Source organism: Anolis carolinensis, chromosome 1 (assembly GCF_035594765.1).
Source record: "Anolis carolinensis isolate JA03-04 chromosome 1, rAnoCar3.1.pri, whole genome shotgun sequence".
NCBI lineage: Eukaryota > Metazoa > Chordata > Lepidosauria > Squamata > Dactyloidae > Anolis > Anolis carolinensis.
The window spans coordinates 38,327,586-38,349,117 of record NC_085841.1 but is presented as its reverse complement, the minus strand read 5'-3'; the positions used below and the strand labels follow the sequence as shown (position 1 = coordinate 38,349,117).

Sequence of the window (21,532 nt, the reverse complement as noted above, 5' to 3'; positions counted from 1 at the left end):
GGGAAAATGCAGACCTTGGCGAAGTTGGTCCTGCGCCCAGGCATCTGCTTGCTGACTAGCCCTGATTTCTTGAGCACAGATGGGTCCTGGAGTAGGGGAAGTTGAACCAATGGGAATGGATTTGGTGTTCCCCACCGTGAGCGTGGCAAAGTTCTCAGGTTGTAGCAGTTGGGATTCAAAGGTCTCCTTGCGCCCTGCAGCGTATTCCGGTTTACGTGACAGGGCGTCTGCTTGCTTGGTTTGGGCTGGGGTCACATAATGGATCTGGAAGTTGAAACGTTCAAAGAATAAAGCCCAACGTTGCTGCCTCTGATTTAGTTTGCGGGCAGTTCTTAGATGTTCTAGATTACGATGATCAGTGTGGACTTCAATGGGAAATTTGGCCCCTTCTAGCCAATGTCTCCAAGTTTCAAAGGCTGCCTTTATGGCCAGTAGTTCTTTTTCCCAAATGGTGTAATTCCTCTCTGGTGTGGTTAGTTGACGAGAATAAAAGGCACAGGGGTGGAGGTGATCTCCCACCGGTTGTAAGAGTACAGCCCCAATTGCCACATCAGAGGCGTCCGCTTGCACCACAAAAGGGGTTCCAGGATTTGGGTGCTGTAGAATTGGCTGGGAGGTGAATAGTTTCTTTAGTTGCTGGAACCCTTTCTCTGCTTGATCAGTCCAGCGGAAAGGCTGCTTTCCACGGATGCAGCTAGTGATGGGGTCGGACCAGCGGGCAAAATCTGGAATGAACTTGCGGTAGTAGTTCGCGAACCCCAAGAAACGCTGCACCTCTTTCTTGTTAGTTGGCGCCCGCCATTCCAATACTGCTGAAACTTTGGCTGGATCCATGGAAAGCCCTAGAGGCGAGATGCGGTAACCAAGGAAATCTACCTCTTGTAGATCAAAAGCGCATTTTTCCAGCTTGGCATAAAGTCCATGATCCCGCAATCGTTGTAACACCATTTTGACGTGGTTCTCATGTTCTGATTGTGATCTGGAAAACACCAAAAAATCGTCCAGGTAGATTATCAAGAACCTGTCTAGATAGTCCTGAAAAATGTCATTGACAAAATGCTGGAACGTTGCGGGGGCTCCGCATAAACCGAAATTCATAACTCGGGACTCGAATAATCCGAATTTGGTCTGGAAGGCGGTCTTCCACTCGTCCCCTTCCCTGATGCGAACTAAGTTGTAAGCCCCCCGAAGATCCAGCTTGGTGTAAACCTTGGCTCCTCGAAGCCGATCCAGTAGATCCGAGATTAAAGGCAGGGGATAGCTGTTCCGCTTGGTGATATTGTTCAATGCTCTGTAGTCCACCACCAAGCGTAGTTCCCCTGACTTCTTCTTCACAAACATCACTGGGGAGGCGGCTGGGGATTGAGAGGGTCTGATGAATCCCTTGCGAAGGTTTGTCTCTAGGAATTCCCTGAGAGCTTCTTGCTCTGGTTCAGTCAGGGAGTAGAGATGCCCTCGCGGGATCGGGGCCCCCTCCACCAAGTCAATGGCACAGTCATAAGGTCTATGTGGGGGTAATTTTTCGGCTTCTTTCTCATTGAATACATCCCAATACTCGGAGTACTTCTTTGGCAAGGTGATGATGGGCTCGGTGTCTGTGGCATGGCATACCTTGGCTACGAGGCAATGGTTTTGGCAGTACGGTGAAGCAAACTGCAGTTCTCTGTTGGACCAGGAGATGTTAGGGTCGTGGAGAGTCAGCCATGGAATTCCCAAAATCACAGGGAAATGGGGAACCTCGGTAACAAAGAAGGAAATCTCTTCCATATGTTCCCTTATCCACATCCTGGTGGGTTCCGACCACTGACTTACGGGGCCCGTCTTGAGGGGACGGCCGTCTATGGCTTGCACCACACGGGCATTCTTGAAATCATGATATTGTAATCCCAGAGAGTCGGCATACTCTCTATCGATGAAATTGTTGGTAGCTCCAGAGTCTATCATGGCGTGGATCATGACGGGTCCCCTTTTTGCTGACCATAATGTGACCACGAGAAGGAACAGGACCCCGGTTGGCGGCTCTTGGATGGATTTTTTGACCGGGTTGGCGAGCCCCTCTACACCCGGTCGTTGGCTTCCCCCGCCGGCTGTGTGCCAGTCGGCTCAGACGCCTTCGTCTCCGTGGAGGACGCCGCCGCAAGACGGGCGGCAGGCTTCCCTTTGGCTGGGCACTCTCTGGCGAAGTGGCCCCCGTTCCCGCAGTACCAGCAGAGGTTTAAGCGTTGACGACGGGCCTTCTCGGCGGCATCTAGTCTGGGACGCACATTGCCCAACTGCATCGGCACCTCCTCGCCTCCTCTGGGGTATGGGGTTGGCGGTGGGGGTCTCCACACCGGACGTGGCTGAACGCTGGCGGGAGCGGGGGGTTTTGCCCCGGCTCTACTGCCCTGGCCTCGAACCCACTGTTTCCTGTTGGCAATCATGACTTCAGCCCGTAAACATTGATCAATGAGTGCCTCGAGGGTCTGGGGAGGATCCACCTTGGAGATTTCTTCCAGCATTTCAATGTTGAGACCCTCCCGGAATTGTCCCCTGAGGGCTACATCGTTCCAGCCGGTGTTGTGGGCCAGCACTCGGAACTCGGCTATATACTGAGACATAGGTCTGTCTCCTTGGAAAAGGCGACGGAGTTTGTGACCGGCTGCCTCCAAATTGTCCTCGATTCCCCAAGTCTCCTTGAGGTGGTCCAAGAAGTGTTGCGCTGATCTTAGGTGTGAAGAGGCTTGGTCGAACAGGGCCGTCGCCCAGCTGGCCGCTGGCCCGTCTAGAAGGCTGTAAACCCATGCCACTTTGATGTCTTCTTGGGGAAACTCGGCAGCACGGGCCTCCAGATAAGCTTGACATTGGCGACGGAAGACATGAACCTTAGAAGCTTCTCCAGTAAACTTGGTTGGCAACGCCATGGCCGGAAGACGAACTCCGCGTTCCTTCAAACCCCTTATTTCTCCATCCTGTGCATTGAGCTTATCACGGATTCGGTCCACCTCTTCCTTGTCGATGGTGTAGGTAATCGGCTGGCCGCTCGGCCCAGGTACGGTTCCGGTAGACATTCTGACCGAGGTTAATTGGTGCTTAGGGTGGCGGAGTCAAACTGTCACGACCCAGGCTGCAGAGCACCAATAACCATACACAGAGGCCAGAATCTATCTAATATCTTTATTGTAGGAATATATAAAGTTAATAAAAACAAGTGTAGAAAATAGTCCAGAATTAGACCTTTCAGGAAAGGTCAGAATTAGTCCAGAAAAGCAATGTCCAATAAGAAATATTAAGGTCCAAAGTTGTAATCCAATAACCGAAACACTCACTTTGCCAAGCAAAGTGAGGGGAGATGACAAGGTCCTTTAGTCCATGAAACTTGAGCGAGGCTAGGAAATAACTTGATACTTGAAACAAGGCTTGAACGTGGAACAAGGTAACTAAGAACAAGAACAAGGTCCGTGGAATAACTTGATAAATCCGTGGAACAAGGCAAGGATTGATCCTGGGAAACAAGGCAAAGTCCGTAGATAAACAAAGGCTGGGAAGCAAGGCGAAGGCTGGATAGCAAGGCAAGGCTTGAGCAGGAGCGAGGCTTGAACCGGAGCGCGCTGTCCAGACACAACTCGCTCCGTAGGCTGACGAATTGACTCCGCGAAGTTACTACGCGGGTAAAACACCTAAATAGAGTCTAGCTTCCCGCCGAAGCAGTTCTCTGGGAATCAGAACCGAAAGCTAACTCTGAGACCAGATGTGAGACTCCCCAAAGATTCTCACGAGAAGCAGTCTTAATTGGCCACATTCTTAGCTGCAATCCTCGCACTCCTGCGCGAAGCTGAATCTAAACTTCTCTGTTGTTTACAAAACTCCCGGCGCAAGAATACGGGAGAAGTAGGCTCTGGGCTTGTTTGACATACTTCTGGGAGACAACTTTCTTGCAGGTGCAAGGTTCCCAGATCTGCCTGGGAAAGATCTGGCTGAGAGGAATCCAGTTCAGACTGGGAAGGTAAAAAACCCAAGTTTTCATCTTCATCAGGAATTACAATGTCCTGTGCAGGACTACAAGGCCCATGAGTCATCACACCTTGGAAGCTGCTATTTCTGATATAGAACCTTCTATAGAAAACTATGACCTGTTTGTAGAAGCTGTGAAAAGATCCTCGAGGCTCTCAATCCCTAGAGGCTGTCGCACAAGCTACCTACCAGGCCTAAACGAAGAATCACTAAATCAGCTACAGGAATATCTCAGACTATTTCAAGAGAATCCATACAGTGATGGGACTATAGCAGCAGGCCAAAAACTATCTACAGCCTTAGCTAATGATAAGAAAGACCGTTGGATAGAGCTGCTTGAAAACCTGGACATGTCCAAGAGTAGCCGAAAAGCCTGGCAACTGCTGAGACGCCTAGATAGTGACCCTCTGGTCAACCATGGACACGCAAACGTGACACCAGATCAGATAGCTCACCAGCTAATTCAGAATGGGAAAACCAACTGCAGCAGAATAAAGATGAAAATCAACAGGGTGCCAGAACTTGAAACCCACCAGTTGTCTTCTCCTCTAAACCTGAAAGAATTCAGAGAAGCCATCAAGCGATGTAAGACTGGTAAAGCACCTGGCCTAGATGACCTGATGATGGAGCAAATCAAACACTTGGGTCCCAAAGCTGAAAACTGGCTTTTGAAATTCTACAATCAATGCCTGGCACACAAACAGATTCCCAGAGCATGGAGGAAAACTAAGATCATTGCCATCTTAAAACCTGGTAAAGATGCCTCCAATGCCAGGAACTACCGACCCATCTCCCTCTTATGTCATCTATATAAAGTCTATGAGAGGATGCTATTAAATCGACTAGGGCCTGTTATCGAACCCAAGCTTATTGCACAACAAGCAGGTTTCAGACCAGGGAAAAACTGCACAGGTCAAATTCTTCATCTGACTGAGCATATCGAGGAAGGCTATGAGAAAGGCTGCATTACGGGAACAGTTTTTGTGGACCTTACGGCAGCCTATGACACGGTGCAACATAGAAAAATGCTGCATAAAGTCTACCATATCACCCGGGACTTTGACTTTACAAAAACTGTCCAGACCCTCCTGGAAAACCGCAGCTTCTATGTAGAGTTTCAGGGCCAGAAAAGCAGATGGAGGAGGCAAAAGAATGGTTTACCCCAAGGCAGCGTCCTTGCACCGACCTTATTCAACATCTTCACGAATGATCAGCCACAACCACCACTCACAAAGAGCTTTATATATGCTGATGACCTTGGCCTTACAACACAAGCAAAAGATTTTGAAACAGTTGAAAAGCAGCTCACTAATGCCTTGAAAGATCTCTCCAGCTACTACAAAGAGAACCACCTGAAGCCCAACCCTGCCAAGACACAAGTGTGTGCTTTCCACCTATGTAACCATGAAGCCAACAGGAAACTGAAAGTTACTTGGGAAGGCCAAGAGCTTGAACACTGTTTCCATCCTAAATACCTTGGTGTCACCTTAGATCGAACACTAACATATAGGAAACACTGCATGAACACCAAGCACAAAGTAGCTGCACGCAATAACATCCTGCGGAAACTGACTGGCAGCGCATGGGGTGCAGACCCACAAGCAATAAGAACATCAGCCCTGGCCTTGTCTTTCTCAACTGCTGAGTACGCCTGTCCTGTTTGGCACAAGTCTGCCCATGCAAAGCAGGTGGACATAGCACTGAATGAAACATGCAGAATCATCACAGGATGCCTTAAACCTACACCTGTTGATAAACTCTACAAGTTAGCTGGCATTGCCCCTCCTGACGTGCGACGGGAAGTCTCTGCTAACTGCGAGAGAAAAAAGGTTGATCACTGTGAAAGCCACCCACTGCATGACTATCAGCCTCCTCCCACCAGACTCAAATCAAGGAAGGGCTTCATGAGAACCACCACTCCTCTTGATGTTCCTCCAGCAGCAGCAAGGGTGTCTCTCTGGGCAGCTAAACCTGGCAATTCTAACTGGATGGCCCCCCATGAGGGTCTTCCTCCCGGGGCAAACCAAGAATGGGCAACTTGGAAGTCCCTAAACAGACTGAGAAGCGGAGTGGGCAGATCTAAAGACAACTTGGCAAGGTGGCACTACCTGGAGGAATCCTCCACCTTGTGTGACTGTGGAGCAGAACAAACAACTCCTCATATGTATGCTTGCCCACAATGCCCTGCCTCATGTACGGAGGAGGAGTTGTTTAAAGCTACGGACAATGCGGTTGCTGTTGCCCGCTTTTGGTCCAAAACTATTTAGTTGCTTGTGATTTTCTTTTTTCCCCCCATCATTGTGAAATGTATTTGTCGTGAAATGCTTTTGACACGAAATAAATAAATAAAAGCATTCTTAGTGTGTGTGTGTGTGTGTGTGTGTATACCTTCAATTTGCCTGTTGACCTATGCAGCCTTATCAAATTCATATGGTTTTCTTAGCTAAGAAATACACGGAAGTGATTTTGTCAGTCTGTCCTCTAAAATATAGTCTGTGTCACTTTGGATTAATTGTTGGTCTCTCATCCAAATACTTACCAGGGTTGACCTTGCTCAGTTTTCATGATCAGAAAGGATCTGGTGCCTACAGGGTATGTAGGTCATTTGTTCTTCTTAGTACAGTATCTATGTTACTACATCATGCTTGCAGTACTAGATTTCCCTGGAGTCTTTGATATTCAAATACTTGCCCCAATTACACTAGACCAACTAGATCTAGATTTACTAAATTGCTAACACACCATTCAGCAATTGACTCAACAAGCCTACACTAGGAGGCAGGGCCGTAGCCAGAAAAAAAAGTTGGGAAGGGTTTTGAAAATTAGGGGGGGGGGCTGAACCCCAAACCCCACCCCCCTGGCTACAGGTCTGTCAATATCTGCTTGAGATAGTGCCTGGAGGAACTCTTAATTTTTTGCGTCTCATAGACCCAGCATGGGAATTTGGTTAACCAGTTAAATTTCATGAGTAAACCAGGTTTTTTTAATCTGAAAAAACTCCCCCCCCCCTCCCCCCGGCTACAGGCCTGCTAGGAGGTGCCAGCAATTTGATTTAAAGCACTGATTGCAATATGTGCACCACATGTAAATGCTGTGACACATTTAATTTCAAATATACTTACCATAATTTGGTTGTAAAACTGTATAACCTTCTCTATCTGACTTTCCCAGGACTGCAAATATAAATGCTGTATTGCAAAAGATACTGCACTCTAAAATTAAAAGAAATGCCTGAATTACAATGATCATATAATAATATAAAATAATAGCCTACTCACAGTCTACTTGGTCATGAAATTTGGTAATAAAGCAACCAGGAACTTAAAAAAATCCTTGTAATTATGGCTGAAAAGACTCTGAAGGAGCCTGATGGTTTGTTTTTGTACCACTTCAAAGAATACAAATTTGCTCCCTTGAATAGCGCAAAAGTCAGATTTTGATCATCTTCATTTTAAGCTTAATGTTAAGCAGCATTTTTTATTTCTAAAACATTGTTTCCTATTGATAATATGTTTTATTACCTCTAGTTGTTTTGGGTTTACTTTTGGAATTTTCACCCCTGGGAAGAGATCTGTCAAAATGTCTTCAAATAATGAAGCATCATCAGTAAGAAATTTCGGTAGATTAACCTCTTTCAGCACACTGATTATGATGAGAGATTCCTCCATTGTAGAAAACATTTTCTTTTTATTACTACATAAGTGTTAAAAGAAATTCATAATTAGTAATCATTACATTGTTTACTTACTTTCTGTTTTTGATCTTAGGGAAGTTGTTGCTTTTATCCTTTTCTTCCTGAGACATTCTAAAAATTTGCGTGATTTTAACTGGTGTTTTAATAATTGATGTTTTAATTGTATGGATTTTAATTGTATCTGTTTATTTTCAGTTTTATATATCTTGGCATCGAATTGTTGCCTGTTGTAAAGCCACCCTGAATCTTCTTCAGAGTGAGAGGGGTGGGATACAAATGTGGGAAATAATTAAATAATAATAAGATATGCTCACATGTATTTATTTGATGTTATATTGCTCTCTGCTCTCTGCAAAATCACGCCAACTGAAGATGTGCTATTTAAAAATAAAATAGAGGGTTAAACCTATTCCATATTTCCTTAATTCTAGACATTATATTCCAAAGTCTAAGACTGCTTACTAAATGTGTTCAGACACTATAGAATATATGTGTCAAATGCATGCCTTTTGGGCTGAATCCAACCCAGCATGTCATTTTACGTGATTGCAAGGCTTCCAATGCAAGGACAACATAACAATATTTATATAGTGTTGCAATTACAAACAGCCCTTTGAAGAAAACCATAAGGCTGATGTAGCCCTCTGTGAAAACAGGTTTGACATCCCTGCTATGGAAGATGAGTTTGTAAGAGATTTATGACAAGATTTTCTGCATTTTTTTCTCAAGTTCAAAAAACCATATTGCTCATACATTTTCCCTATATGTGTATATGTGAGAGAAAGACAGAAAAAGCAATATCAGGAAAATTGTACAAGCAATATACCTTTCTGTCAATTTCCATCTCCAGCCCGAATTCTGTCCACCTGTATAGGGCTGACTTGAAGTTGTTTAAAAAAAAAACAACTCCCAATATCTTATCTCACTTGACTTTTTAGTTCTTTAGGTATGATACATGAGTGGACTAACAGAACAGGGGAACTGACAGAATAGTATTAACAGAACAATTCACTGCCTCAGCTTTTCCACAGTTGTGCATCAATGCCTTAAAAGAGGAACTCTTCAGGTTCTGGGTGAAAAGATTGAAATTACCTCTGTAAGTTCAAAAAAATACTAAAAGCTGCACATCTTACCAGAATACAGATCTGTCAGTGGAACCCATCCCTAGATACAGACATTAAAAAGCAGAATTCATATGAATAGGAAACCTCCATAGCAGTGCTTTTTAAGATACTTTGATTTAGGGAAGTCTTCCAGCAGCTCATCTACATGGGACGTTTTCCCCCAAAGCGAGGGCAATTCCTTCTTTCCCCCCACTCCTCTCTCAGTTGTGCTGGTGTTTTTGCAAGCATTGGCAAAGGTGACAACTGACAACCAGGAGCTCTTTCAAGCTCAGTGGCTGCTACTATCATGGTAACAACACAATAACGATAAGGGTGGCAATCCAACAGGGACAAATCATGTGTGTCCTTGCTTCCACTGGATTAGCACTGGGATATTTGGCCTGTGTAGATGTGCCCAATATTTCTTCCCCATTGTGCCAGAGACCAGCACCAGCACTATAATTATGTCCATTGGTTATTTTTTCTTTCTTTCTTTCCTAGAAACCCAATGTGTACCAGTAGCCAACAGCTTGCAGATTGGACTCCTACTTTAAGTAGCATTGTTTCCTAGGAATCCTATAGACTACAATAACATTTTCCACCCTCATCTGAAAGTGTATGTTTGTGTCACTTTAAAAAAATTAGCTTAACCCTCCTGAGATTAATATACAATCCTAATTGTATTCCACAGTATCCAGTCCTGAATTAGATAGCATCACAACACAGGATTTAGAAATAAGACTTGTCCGGAAGTTCTACGCAAAGGCTTTATTCTCCTAATTCATATTGTAAAAACTAATTGGCAAAAGAGGGGGAAGCAGAATGAGGCAGCAAAAGATCTGAAAAACCTGTATCACCTTATGCAACCCTTTGATAATTTAGGATGGCAGCAATAATTTGCCTCCTTCTGGATCTTATCTCATCAATTTATCTGCAGTTCTCTTCTAAATTTCCATGCATTGGCCATCCAAATTCATGAAACAAATTAATAATGAAATAATATAAAGTGATTAAAAATCTTACTTACTGGGATTTTAATTCTTGTCTCTTCTGACCAGCTCTTATTAACACAGTTTTTATGGCTCTCATGCCAAAATCATAATGATCCTAGAAATAATAAAATAAGATTTTCCTGCTTTTTTGGAACTTCTTGCAAGTGTCCTCAGTATCAAGTAAAAGGAGACCCTGATCAGTAAAGCTGGCAGGGCATGTGACATGCTAATTTTCTTACTTTTCAGCAAGCAGTCCTCTTACGGCACTTCCAGACATGACTAAAACCCATGTCAAAATAGGTTAAAGTAACCCGCTTCAGTGCGGTTTCTAGTCCCCACCCCCAACCCAAACACGGGGTGTGTGTGTGTGTGTGTGTGTGTGTGTGCTAAGTGTCATCCCGAGTCAAACCGAGATGTCATGAAACCTCCCCGAAGGCCCCCATTTAGATCCCCAAACTTACTGGAACATCCTGTAGGCCTTACAGGCCTCTCCCTACAGCTTTCTGAAACAAGAAAATGATACATCAGGAGGAGGGATTTCTCCTGATGCACCATTTTCTCACGTCAGGAGGACTGTAGGGAGAGGCCTGTGCTGCTAGCAGGCCTCTCCGGTAAGTTTGGGGACTTAAATGGGGGACTGGGGGGGGGGGGGGGGAGGGGAGCCTTTTGACAGCTCCCCATTTCAAATGACAGGAATATATCAAAACAGCCACATATTAATAGTTTCTGCCTCAGGTCAACAGCACAGCATGAAATAAGTTTGCTGAAGGAAGTTATACATTAAGTACTATCTTTCAAAAGTCCAGAAATAATGTGTAGCCAAAGGGCACAGTCTGCATTGGCTATAATATTTTGTAAACTGCTTTGAGTCCCAATAGTGGAATATAAATGAATAACATTATTGCTATAATTGTTATTATCATTACATTTATACTCCACTTTCCTCTCTTAAATTAGACTAAAAGTGACAAAATCATCAAACTATTACAGAACCAGCATATGATCTCTGTAAAGCTAGATTAAGAGTTTGGAAAACGGTAGCATCTTTGGGCACCATTGATGCATCTTTTGGAAGTCGCAAGTTCTTAATCCTGCTCCTAGCAGTCTCCTCACATCTTCTTTTCCTCAGCACTCCCTTGATAGCTGTTGTGAATGAGCCTTCTGGGGTCAATGATACTACTGATAGTAGCAGGAGGAGAAGAAAGACTCCTCGGGAGCAAGACTCATTTAAGGAGTTACAGAGAAAGAGGCTTAAAGGGATATTTGAGGAATCAACAGATGAGGATTCATTTGAGGGTTTTGAAGGGGATGAGGGGCTTGAAATGGATGTTGGGGATGTGGCACGGGCTGAAGAGGATGGCATGGAGTGGACACGCACTCCAGAGGATTGTGATGGGGAGACTGGGCTCACTGGTGATGGGGACGCTGAGGAAACGTGGGGTCCTTCAGGATCAGACCCAAGGTGGTCTAATTGGAGGAGTGGGGATAGTTCCACAGCTGAGGGTAGGTCTGGCGTTGGCAGGGTGGTTTCAGCTCAGATGAGGAATGGGAACAACCTATGGGAAGGGCGGTGCCCAGCTCAAGTTCTGAAGACGAATTGTAAATAAATTGTGGGCATTTGGCCATTGGGCCCTTGCGTGTGGCAAGGTGGTTGTTGGACGCCATTAGGTTTCGTGTTCGTGTTCCTGAAGACTGGCTTGAGACTGTGCAACCGATGTAAGTTTATTCTGGGTTACTTCTACGACGGGGGTTGGAACTGTGTGGGTTTTCTTTAGACTGCATTGTATTACTGTCTGCATTAGTTCACCTCCGTCGTTTTGGCTACTTGTGTCAACCCATTGATGAGGACTTTGCTGTGACGACCTCATCTTGGACCTTGGACTGGACATCGTTTTGGCATTATTCTTCACTCCATATTCTGGCTTGGCTTTGTTCTCAATCCTGTAACTATTCTGTTACGACCGCTGGCTTCATTCCTGACCCTGAAGTAACGCTCCGCTCTCAATTCCGGCTTGATTCCTGGTTCTGCGGTTACTCTCCGTTACCGACCGCTGGCTTCGTTCCTGACCCTGAAGTAACGCTCCGCTCCCAATTCCGGCTTGACTCCTGGTTCTGCAGTTACGCTCTGTCACGGGTCCTTGGCTTGGCTTCTGACCCTGCAGTAACTCTTTGCTCTTCGTTACTTGTTTTTGGCACCGGGTTGTTTGTGGTGCTTCCGGTGGCAAAGTTCAGCCCGGTTTGGGACGCTGTTTGTTTTGAATCTTTGAACTCTGTTTTGTACCCAGTTGGGATTTTGTTTATTTTGGTTCCTTGGGAACTTGGCCCGTAGTTTGTTTTGCCTTCTCCGTTTTGTCCTACAACTTTGAACTGAATCTAAGCAGGTTTGTTTTAATCCGGATTATATCTCTGGATAATCCGGATTATTTTCCAGATTGATTTTTTGGAGTTTTTTCAGTTTAAATGTCTGTTTCACACTGAAGTTTAAGTGTCGCAAGGTCCTGTGTTTGTTTTAAGAGCTTTTTTTGAGTTGTTTATACAATAAACTGTATTTCATCCATTGGCTGGCGTCTGACCTTGACAATAGCACCTAGCAGACCCAAACCAAAAGTTTGGTAACTATTATACTTTTTGCTTCGTGCAAATCACAGTGTTTATACATTGAGGAGTTTTGTTATTTTTAAAATCTCTATGCTAGAATATACATTGATCTTCTCTCTATTTACGTCTTCAGCACTGACAATGGTCATTCATCACCTTATAGTAGCAATCCTGTATACTGCTACTGTTACTGAATTGCCTCTGAAAACTCCCGCATGGCCATTCTATGCCTTGTGTAGGGAGCAGATAGGATTTCAGAAGCATCTTAGTCAAGGATGTCTATATTACTATCCAAACCTTTTTTTTAAATAGTTACTGTTAGGATTGCTTTCATTGTTTGTATTTTTACCTTATGGTTATGAACTATTCAAGCACTATATAAATATGCCAACTGCAGCAATTCTTCAGTTTGCAAAGTAATACAATTTGTTAAGGTGCTACACATTACTTTGATATTTTTGCGGTAATAATTTAACACATTTATCAGAAAGTTTTACCTGCTGTGACAGCTGCTTGCTACAAAGATGATAAAGATTTACTATCTTCCCTGAAAGTGTTTTTGCTGATTTGAAACCTTTTGAAAATAACATTATTTCAGCAATGAGTTCATAATCTGGTACCATCATAGACACAGGACGAAATAATGACTTCAGGTTGTCAGGGAGTTCTACACGACCTTTGTATCTGAAAAAGAAAGAAAAATAATGAGTTACTTTTTAAGTTCAAATTAAGAAGATTTTAGCATGACTGTTTGAACACTTTCAACAATAACAAAACAATTTACAAAAGAAGCCAAGTACTAAATAAAAATGTAGGAGATTTGCCTATGATAAAGCACTGGGACCATGGCTATTGCTCTATTCTAAAGGAAAATAAATAAGAATTTATGTGCTATCTTTAGATAGATATAAAAAAGGTAAAAAAATTATCAGTTTAAACTGTCATTGTTTTGGAGAAGTGAATGTATACATAGCCCCCTGTATCCTCAGATTATTTTTATTTATATTTATATTACATCACTTCTACCCCGCCCTTCTCACCCATCAGGGGACTCAGGGCGGCTTACAGTATAACCATACACATTAAAAACAGTTGTCATCAAATTTAAAAATCCATCAAGATTAAAAATTTCAATAAAATTAAGAATATCCATTAAAATATACATAATTATACATTTAAATATACATTTAAGGCGCTTTCCATGTTCATGTGGGGTCTGTCAGTAGGTCATATATTCTTATCTCATTTTTGCTGCTACTCATGCTCAAATGCCTGGTCCCATAACCACGTTTTTGTCCTCTTTCGGAAAGACAGGAGGGAGGGAGCCTGCCTGACTTCAATGGGGAGGGCGTTCCATAGGCGGGGAGCCACCACTGAAAAAGCCCTGTCTCTCGTCCCCGCCAGCCGCACCTGTGAGGCTGACGGGACCGCGAGCAGGGCCTCATCTGATGATCTTAAGCTTCGAGGTGGGTCGTAGCGGGAGACACGTTCGGACAGATAAGCTTTGTCATTGTTTTGGAGAAGTGAATGTATACATAGCCCCCTGTATCCTCAGATTCTGCATCCATGGATTCAACTATTCATGTCTTAAAAATATATTTTAAAAGACAAACCCTGATTTTGCCACTTAATAGAAGGGACATTGTTTTACTATCCCATTCTATATTTTGGATAATTGAGCATCCATAGGTTTTGATATTCACAGAGGGTCTAAGAACCAAACCCAATTAGACACCATGGGCCCACATTTGTTCAATGGGAGGTCATATGTTTTTGAATGCACAAAATAATCCCACATTCAATCTCTGGTAAGGTTGCAAGAGAGAGGTCAATATGTTTAATTTAGTGATTTAACAATTTGAGACAAATATGTTCATATAAAAATAATTTTGCTATCTTTTTTAATAGTCATAGACAACATTTATCACTTACCCAGGATTCAAGGTAATAAAGATTGCACAAAATGGTTTCAGACGGATTTCTTTTCCTTCCAGTACAAATCTATGACAAATATTAGATGATTAAATACAGTTTCTTAAGTAATAAAATAGGAAGAATTTTTGTTAAACCTATTATACTATCCTAGGACACATACACTGACTACTTTGATCAGTGTATATATGGATCAGCCTAACAGCAGCTAAGCACCAGAAGGGGTAGATCTGGTGTAACTGAGAGCATGGCCTTCCTCCAGGTTTAGCTAAAGTGTGTGTGTGTGTGGGGGGGGGGGGGGGATAGGACCTGAATCTTGACTCAGAATTAAAGTTCTCCCCAGAATTAAGGGCATCCACAGCGGGGCCAGTTTCTAAGCAAAAATAGTGGCAGCTGTCTTGATTGTCATCTTGCATTCCCCAAACTCTGGTGACCCAGAGGTGTATAATAATGACAGCTGCAATCAGTATGACCACTATTAGCCAGACTATCCACTTGCTTCCTCCCATCTTCTGATGTAAGCCAACATGCCAAGAAGAAGATAGTGTGTTGATATCATGGCTGGTGACAACTGCAATATGGGTAGTCCCATAAGGTGGCTGCCCAGTGGAGTCAACCATGTTTGGTGTGGGTTGGGTGGTTGTAACTCCCTGTTGCCTCTAAAGTAGTTCAGGGAGTCCCAATTCTGCTGCTGTTCAGGGCTGATTTGGCATTCAGGACACCAGATTTACCTTGCATTATCCATTTGTATATAACTACTTCTAGTCTGTTTTTCTAGTGATTAAACTAATGTCTCAACCTATAACTGAAGTAATCTATATAAACATAAAATACAACAGAATAAAATCCATTAAAATAGAATAAAAATGAGAACAACTGGTTTAGAAACCAGTTGAGAACAAAATGGCCAGAAGAGGAAATAGTTATTAGACTCAATCTAAGATAAAACTGACTAACCAATCATATTGCAAGTTAAAGGAATTAAAAAAAACTGAAATGGCAATTTCCTCTTATTTTGCACAAAGTATAATTTAAAATGATGAAATGTACACAAAATGTCGCCCTTTGGAGGCTAACACTGAAAAGTCCTAGTCAAAACCAGTTATCCTAGCATGCAGGACCATTGGCTTCTTAACCAAGACCTCTATTTTGATTGCAGAACCTGGGTATGAAACAATGGGACATTTTAAATATACTTTAGCCCAAGCCTTATGGTCTTTTAATGTCAAGGACAGAACGCCACAAGATTCAAAGTAACAGAGTTTATTAGATTACAGAACTCAAAAATGCCCGTAAAACACAAGGGCCAGGCAGTTTTTGCCTTTAGGAGCAAAAAGGGGCAAAAGTAAATGTTCAAAAGATAAACCGGATTAAACCGGAGTTTAATCCGGGTAAAAACAAACTGCTTGCTTCAGCCTGGGTATAAACGAAACGAAAGCCAAGGAACAAAAGATACAAAGAATGCAACTAATTGGCAGCAGATTCCTCTCTGCTGCCAACACTGTGCTTAGAGTAACTTGCGTCGCTCCCCCACACACACAGCAGACAGGATCTCCAACACGAGTAAATCAGCCAAGGATTGTAGCAGTTGAGTAGACCAGTTCCGTTCCGTAGATCAAAGCCAGAAGCAGACGTTTGTAGTTTTTCCAAGTCCAAGAAGGGGGGAAGACAAGCCGTGGTCAGTTCAGTCCGAGTTCTCAAAGCAGGAGATGGCGTCCGTCAAGAAGACGACGGAGGGTCAAGCTAATAAGAGTAAGCACAGGTTTGCACAAACAAATGCCCACACAATCCCTCCCGCCGTCTGACCCTGGATTCCAATCAACTTACGTCACAGCACAGGAAAGCACACAAGTCTTCAGGGAAGCGTCCCACACACACACGGATCCCAAGCGTTTGCCCAGATTACCTTGCCCAACGCAATTTGCAATTGCTCCCAAGCCCCATTTTATGCCAGTTACAAATCTTCATCACTGTCAGCTGTCCTCCTTAACCCGGGCGTTTCCTCATCACTTTCCTCGTCAGAGCTGGAACACCTCTGACTACGCCCAACAGCATCTCCAGCTGTGGATCCCGTCCCATCCCTCCAGCTAAACCATGGGTCTAATCCTGAAGGTCCCCATTCATCTTCTGTCCCATCATGGCCAGTGGCACCCACTTCCTCCCTTACCCGAGTCCAATCCATCTCATCCTCCTCTGAGCTAACCAGCCCCTCCTCCATTCTCTCCGTAAACCCTTCGAAAGACTCCTCGTCAGATGGTGCTGCAAATATGTCTCGCAGTCTTTTTCTCTCTCGCTCCTCGAGAGTATCTGACTCTCGAGGAGTCTTACGCCCACGTCTGTCAGTAACAGAGCCATGAGGCTCAATCATAACACTATCCCCTCTCACAAAGGCCTCCTCCCCCGATGGCGGAGAAGTGGCAGTGATACCCTCCGCTATAGCACCACGACGACTAGAGGTATCAAGTTTCAACAGCGAACGATGAAAGACTGGATGGACCTTTAAACTAGACGGTAAACGCAAACGAAACGCAACAGAAGAAATCTTTTTAACGATAGGAAAGGGACCCAAATACCGAGGCGCAAACTTTCCCCCAGCCTGTTTAATATGTTTGGAAGATAACCACACCAAATCCCCTTCTTCCAACTCCTCCCCTGCCTGCCTGTGGCGGTCAGCCTGAGTCTTCTGCGTTGCCTTAGCTTCCAACAGTAAGCGACGGGCAACATCATGCAATGCAGCCATTTCCGAAGAGCGGTACACAGGGTCCGAAGAGACCACATTGGTCGACGGCGCCACACCTCCCCGTGGGTGAAAACCATAAGTTAGCTCAAATGGCGTATGCTGACTAGACGTGTGCACCGCATTGTTGTAAGCAAATTCCGCCACCGGTAACCACTTTACCCAAGCCGTGGGTTGATCTAAACAAAAACAACGCAGATACTGCTCTAAGAGCCCATTAACCCGTTCCGACTGTCCATCCGTTTGCGGATGGAAAGCTGAAGACACGTTTAACTTAGTCCCCAAACACTCATGGAAGTGTTTCCAAAAGCGTGACACAAATTGCGGAGCCCTATCTGAAATAATCACCTCGGGTGCTCCGTGCAAACGATAGATGTGCTTTGTAAATAGTAAGGCCAACGTAGGGGCCGCCGGAATGGTTGAACAAGGAATAAAATGAGCCAGTTTACTAAATAAATCCACCACCACCCAAATACAAGTATAACCCCCAGACTTAGGCAAATCTGAAATAAAATCCATGGAAATGATTTGCCATGGCCTCTCCGGAACAGGTAAAGACGATAACAACCCTCTAGGGCGCCCAACAGGCGTCTTACTCTGCTGACAAACGGCGCAGCTGTCACAAAAGCGCAGAATGTCTTGCCGCATCTTTGGCCACCAGTAGCTCCTGGTGATAAGCTGTACGGTCTTGAACCTGCCAAAGTGCCCAGCCATGGGTTCGTCATGGTGGGCTCTAATCACCTCCAACCTGAGGGTCCCCACTGGTACGTAAACCTGCCCCCTACGCACCAATACCCCGTCTTGATCCTGGAGATGCGGCAGTATGGTACGGTTACCTGCAGAGAGCAGCATCAGTTGCTCCTGAGTCCACACATCATCCTTCTGAGCCTCAAGGATCTGGTCATGTAACCCAAGCTCATTATCTACAACACACAGAGAGGCAGTAGGCAAGATGGTCTGACATACTACCTGCTCATTGGTCTTAAATTCCGGCTTGCGGGATAAAGCATCGGCCCGCAAGTTTGCCTTCCCCTCCACGAACTGCACCTTGAAGTTAAACCTGGAGAAAAACAAAGCCCAGCGGATTTGACGCTGGTTTAACTTCTTTGCTGTTTGCAAGTGCTCTAAGTTCTTGTGATCAGATCTGACCACGATCTGGTGCCGTGCCCCTTCAAGCCAGTGCCGCCACACCTCAAACGCCACCTTAATCGCCAACAACTCCTTCTCCCATATGGTATAGTTCTGCTCGAAGGGTGTTAGTTGCCGCGAGTAAAATCCACAGGGACGCAAGGTCCCTGAGGAATCCTTCTGAGACAATACAGCCCCCAACGCGTAGCTAGAAGCGTCCGCTTCTACCACGAACGGTCTGTCAACATCAGGATGGGTTAGTATGTTGTCCGATTGAAAACTAGACTTTAGTTGTAGAAACGCCTCGTGAGCTTCCCGCCCCCACACAAATGGCTGTTTCTTGCGCAGAAGCTGCGTCAAAGGTACCGTGAGCTTTGCAAAATTCGGAATAAACTCCCGGTAGTAATTAGCGAAACCCAAGAACCTTTGTACATCCTTCTTAGTCTTCAGCTCCTGCCATGAGTTGACGGCGTCAACCTTATGTGGGTCCATTTTAAGTTCCCTACCTGACACTACATGACCTAGGAACTCCACTTCAGGCACATGAAAGACGCACTTGGAAGCCTTGGCGAAAAGCCCATTAGCCCGCAGTCGGTGCAGAACCTGCTTGACATGTTGACGATGTTCTTTCTCGTCCTTAGAAAAAATCAAGATATCATCCAAATAAATCACTAAAAATTGGTCAATTAGGTCCCTGAACACATCGTTCATGAACCTCTGGAATACCGCAGGAGCATTACAAAGCCCAAAAGGCATGACTCGGAACTCGTGGCATCCGAAACACGTGTTAAATGCCGTCTTCCATTCATCCCCTTCCCGTATACGGATTAAGTTATAGGCCCCCCGCAGGTCAAGCTTGGTAAAGACCTTAGCCCCTTGCACCCTTGATAACAGTTCCGAGATTAAAGGCAGCGGGTACCTATCCCGAATGGTGTATTTGTTTAGGATCCGATAATCGCAGACCAACCTAAGTTCCCCAGTCTTTTTGGCTACAAAGAATACCGGTGCCGCAGTTGGAGAACTAGATGGGCGAATAAACCCCTTGGCTAAATTTTCATCTAGAAACTCCCGCAAAGCTTGCCTTTCCGGTACAGTCAAGGCATACAGCCTCCCTGCTGGCAGTTTCGCACCTTCTGCCAACTTGATGGCGCAATCATATGGCCTGTGCGGTGGTAATTTGTCCGCTTCTCTTTTACAAAATACATCAGAGAACTCCCCATACTCAGCAGGCACTCCCTCCATATCAGAATGAGTAACATTTAGAGTGCAACAATCCTGCCTCTTTAAGATCACTTTACGTGTTGCCCAATCTACTTGTGGGTTTACTACAGCTAGCCAATCCATCCCCAGGATCACATCATATCTAGGCAAGCTCGTAATATCCCACACAAACGTTCCCGTTACTCCCTGCACCTCCCACGTTACTGCTGAGGTTTCATGGTTAACCACCCCAGTCTCCAGCAGTCTCCCATCTGCTCCTTCCACCCACACGTCGCATGCCTTGCGCACTCTAGGAATGCCATGCTTCTTAGCAAACTCAATATCTACATAGGAGACCGTAGCCCCTGAGTCCAGCAGTGCCAAAGTAGAAACAAGTTCCCTTCCCCCAACAGATAATGTAATGGGTACGAAAACATGCTTCCTCCCCTCAGTTGACTGCTTGAGGAGCCCTAGTGCGTTGGACTCACGTCGCACTAGGGCTGGCCTTTTCCCGAAAGCTGGGAAGGTTTCACATTACAATTTTTGGCAAAATGCCCAGCATTCCCACAGTACAAACACAAGCCCAGCTGCCTCCTACGGCTCTTTTCCTCTGTAGACAGCTTTTTAAAGACCCCAAGCTCCATGGGCTCTTCCCCCATCACCACAGGTGCCCTGGTTACATGCATGGGTGGCGCACACATTGCTTTTGAGTGTTTACGAGCCTCGAACCTTGCGTCTAAACGCAGCACCTTAGCTACTAAGGCGTCCCAGCTTTCAGCCGGCTCCAAGCGTGCTAATTCATCCTGGAGCATATCACTTAACCCGGCAGTAAATAAAAGCATGAATGCATTTTCCCCCCAATCCAGCTGGTGGCGATACAGGTTAAACTTATTTAAGTAATCCAAAACAGTCCCCTTTCCCTGTTTCAACCGATACAGAGCCCACCCAGCGTTCTCCGTGCGGAGAGGATCCCCAAAAGTATCAGTTAACAACTTTTTGAAATTATTCAAATTGTCCTTGACTGGGTCATTTCCCAAAATTAAATTAGTGGCCCATTGTCCTGCGGGACCGGTCAACAAACTCAAAATAAAGGCCACCTTGCTAGTGTCTGTAGGAAAAGCATGAGCACTGAGCTGAGAAAAATAAAGCTCCACTTGTGCCAAAAAGGTTGGCAACTTGCACCTGGTTCCGTCAAAGCGTTCAGGAGTCAAAACATGTCCTTTCACAGCCTGAGCTGTTTGGATAACGGTAAAAGCCGTTTGCAATTGGTCTACTTTGGCCCTTAACTCATCCATCGTCTTCCTGACGGGTTTATTGCTGCAATAAACTTTTTATGGGCGTTGGGCAATCTGTCAAGGACAGAACGCCACAAGATTCAAAGTAACAGAGTTTATTAGATTACAGAACTCAAAAATGCCCGTAAAACACAAGGGCCAGGCAGTTTTTGCCTTTAGGAGCAAAAAGGGGCAAAAGTAAATGTTCAAAAGATAAACCGGATTAAACCGGAGTTTAATCCGGGTAAAAACAAACTGCTTGCTTCAGCCTGGGTATAAACGAAACGAAAGCCAAGGAACAAAAGATACAAAGAATGCAACTAATTGGCAGCAGATTCCTCTCTGCTGCCAACACTGTGCTTAGAGTAACTTGCGTCGCTCCCCCACACACACAGCAGACAGGATCTCCAACACGAGTAAATCAGCCAAGGATTGTAGCAGTTGAGTAGACCAGTTCCGTTCCGTAGATCAAAGCCAGAAGCAGACGTTTGTAGTTTTTCCAAGTCCAAGAAGGGGGGAAGACAAGCCGTGGTCAGTTCAGTCCGAGTTCTCAAAGCAGGAGATGGCGTCCGTCAAGAAGACGACGGAGGGTCAAGCTAATAAGAGTAAGCACAGGTTTGCACAAACAAATGCCCACACAATCCCTCCCGCCGTCTGACCCTGGATTCCAATCAACTTACGTCACAGCACAGGAAAGCACACAAGTCTTCAGGGAAGCGTCCCACACACACACGGATCCCAAGCGTTTGCCCAGATTACCTTGCCCAACGCAATTTGCAATTGCTCCCAAGCCCCATTTTATGCCAGTTACAAATCTTCATCACTGTCAGCTGTCCTCCTTAACCCGGGCGTTTCCTCATCACTTTCCTCGTCAGAGCTGG

General features: G+C 44.8%; 1 protein-coding gene across 8 annotated transcripts in view; it reads right to left on the bottom strand.

Annotated features, from left to right (window-relative positions):
* The window catches only part of dnah14 (dynein axonemal heavy chain 14), a 362,578-nt gene that overhangs the window by 148,381 nt on the left and 192,665 nt on the right, over positions 1 to 21,532 (bottom strand). For all 8 annotated transcript variants that reach the window (XM_062972594.1, XM_062972581.1, XM_062972591.1 and 5 more), the window contains 6 exons: positions 14,313 to 14,381; positions 12,878 to 13,064; positions 9,818 to 9,897; positions 8,002 to 8,064; positions 7,515 to 7,686; positions 7,116 to 7,205 (listed from right to left, as the gene is read on the bottom strand). In XM_062972594.1, coding sequence (XP_062828664.1) covers positions 7,116 to 7,205; positions 7,515 to 7,686; positions 8,002 to 8,064; positions 9,818 to 9,897; positions 12,878 to 13,064; positions 14,313 to 14,381 — 661 coding nt within the window. The remainder of the gene's footprint in view (positions 1 to 7,115; positions 7,206 to 7,514; positions 7,687 to 8,001; positions 8,065 to 9,817; positions 9,898 to 12,877; positions 13,065 to 14,312; positions 14,382 to 21,532) is intronic.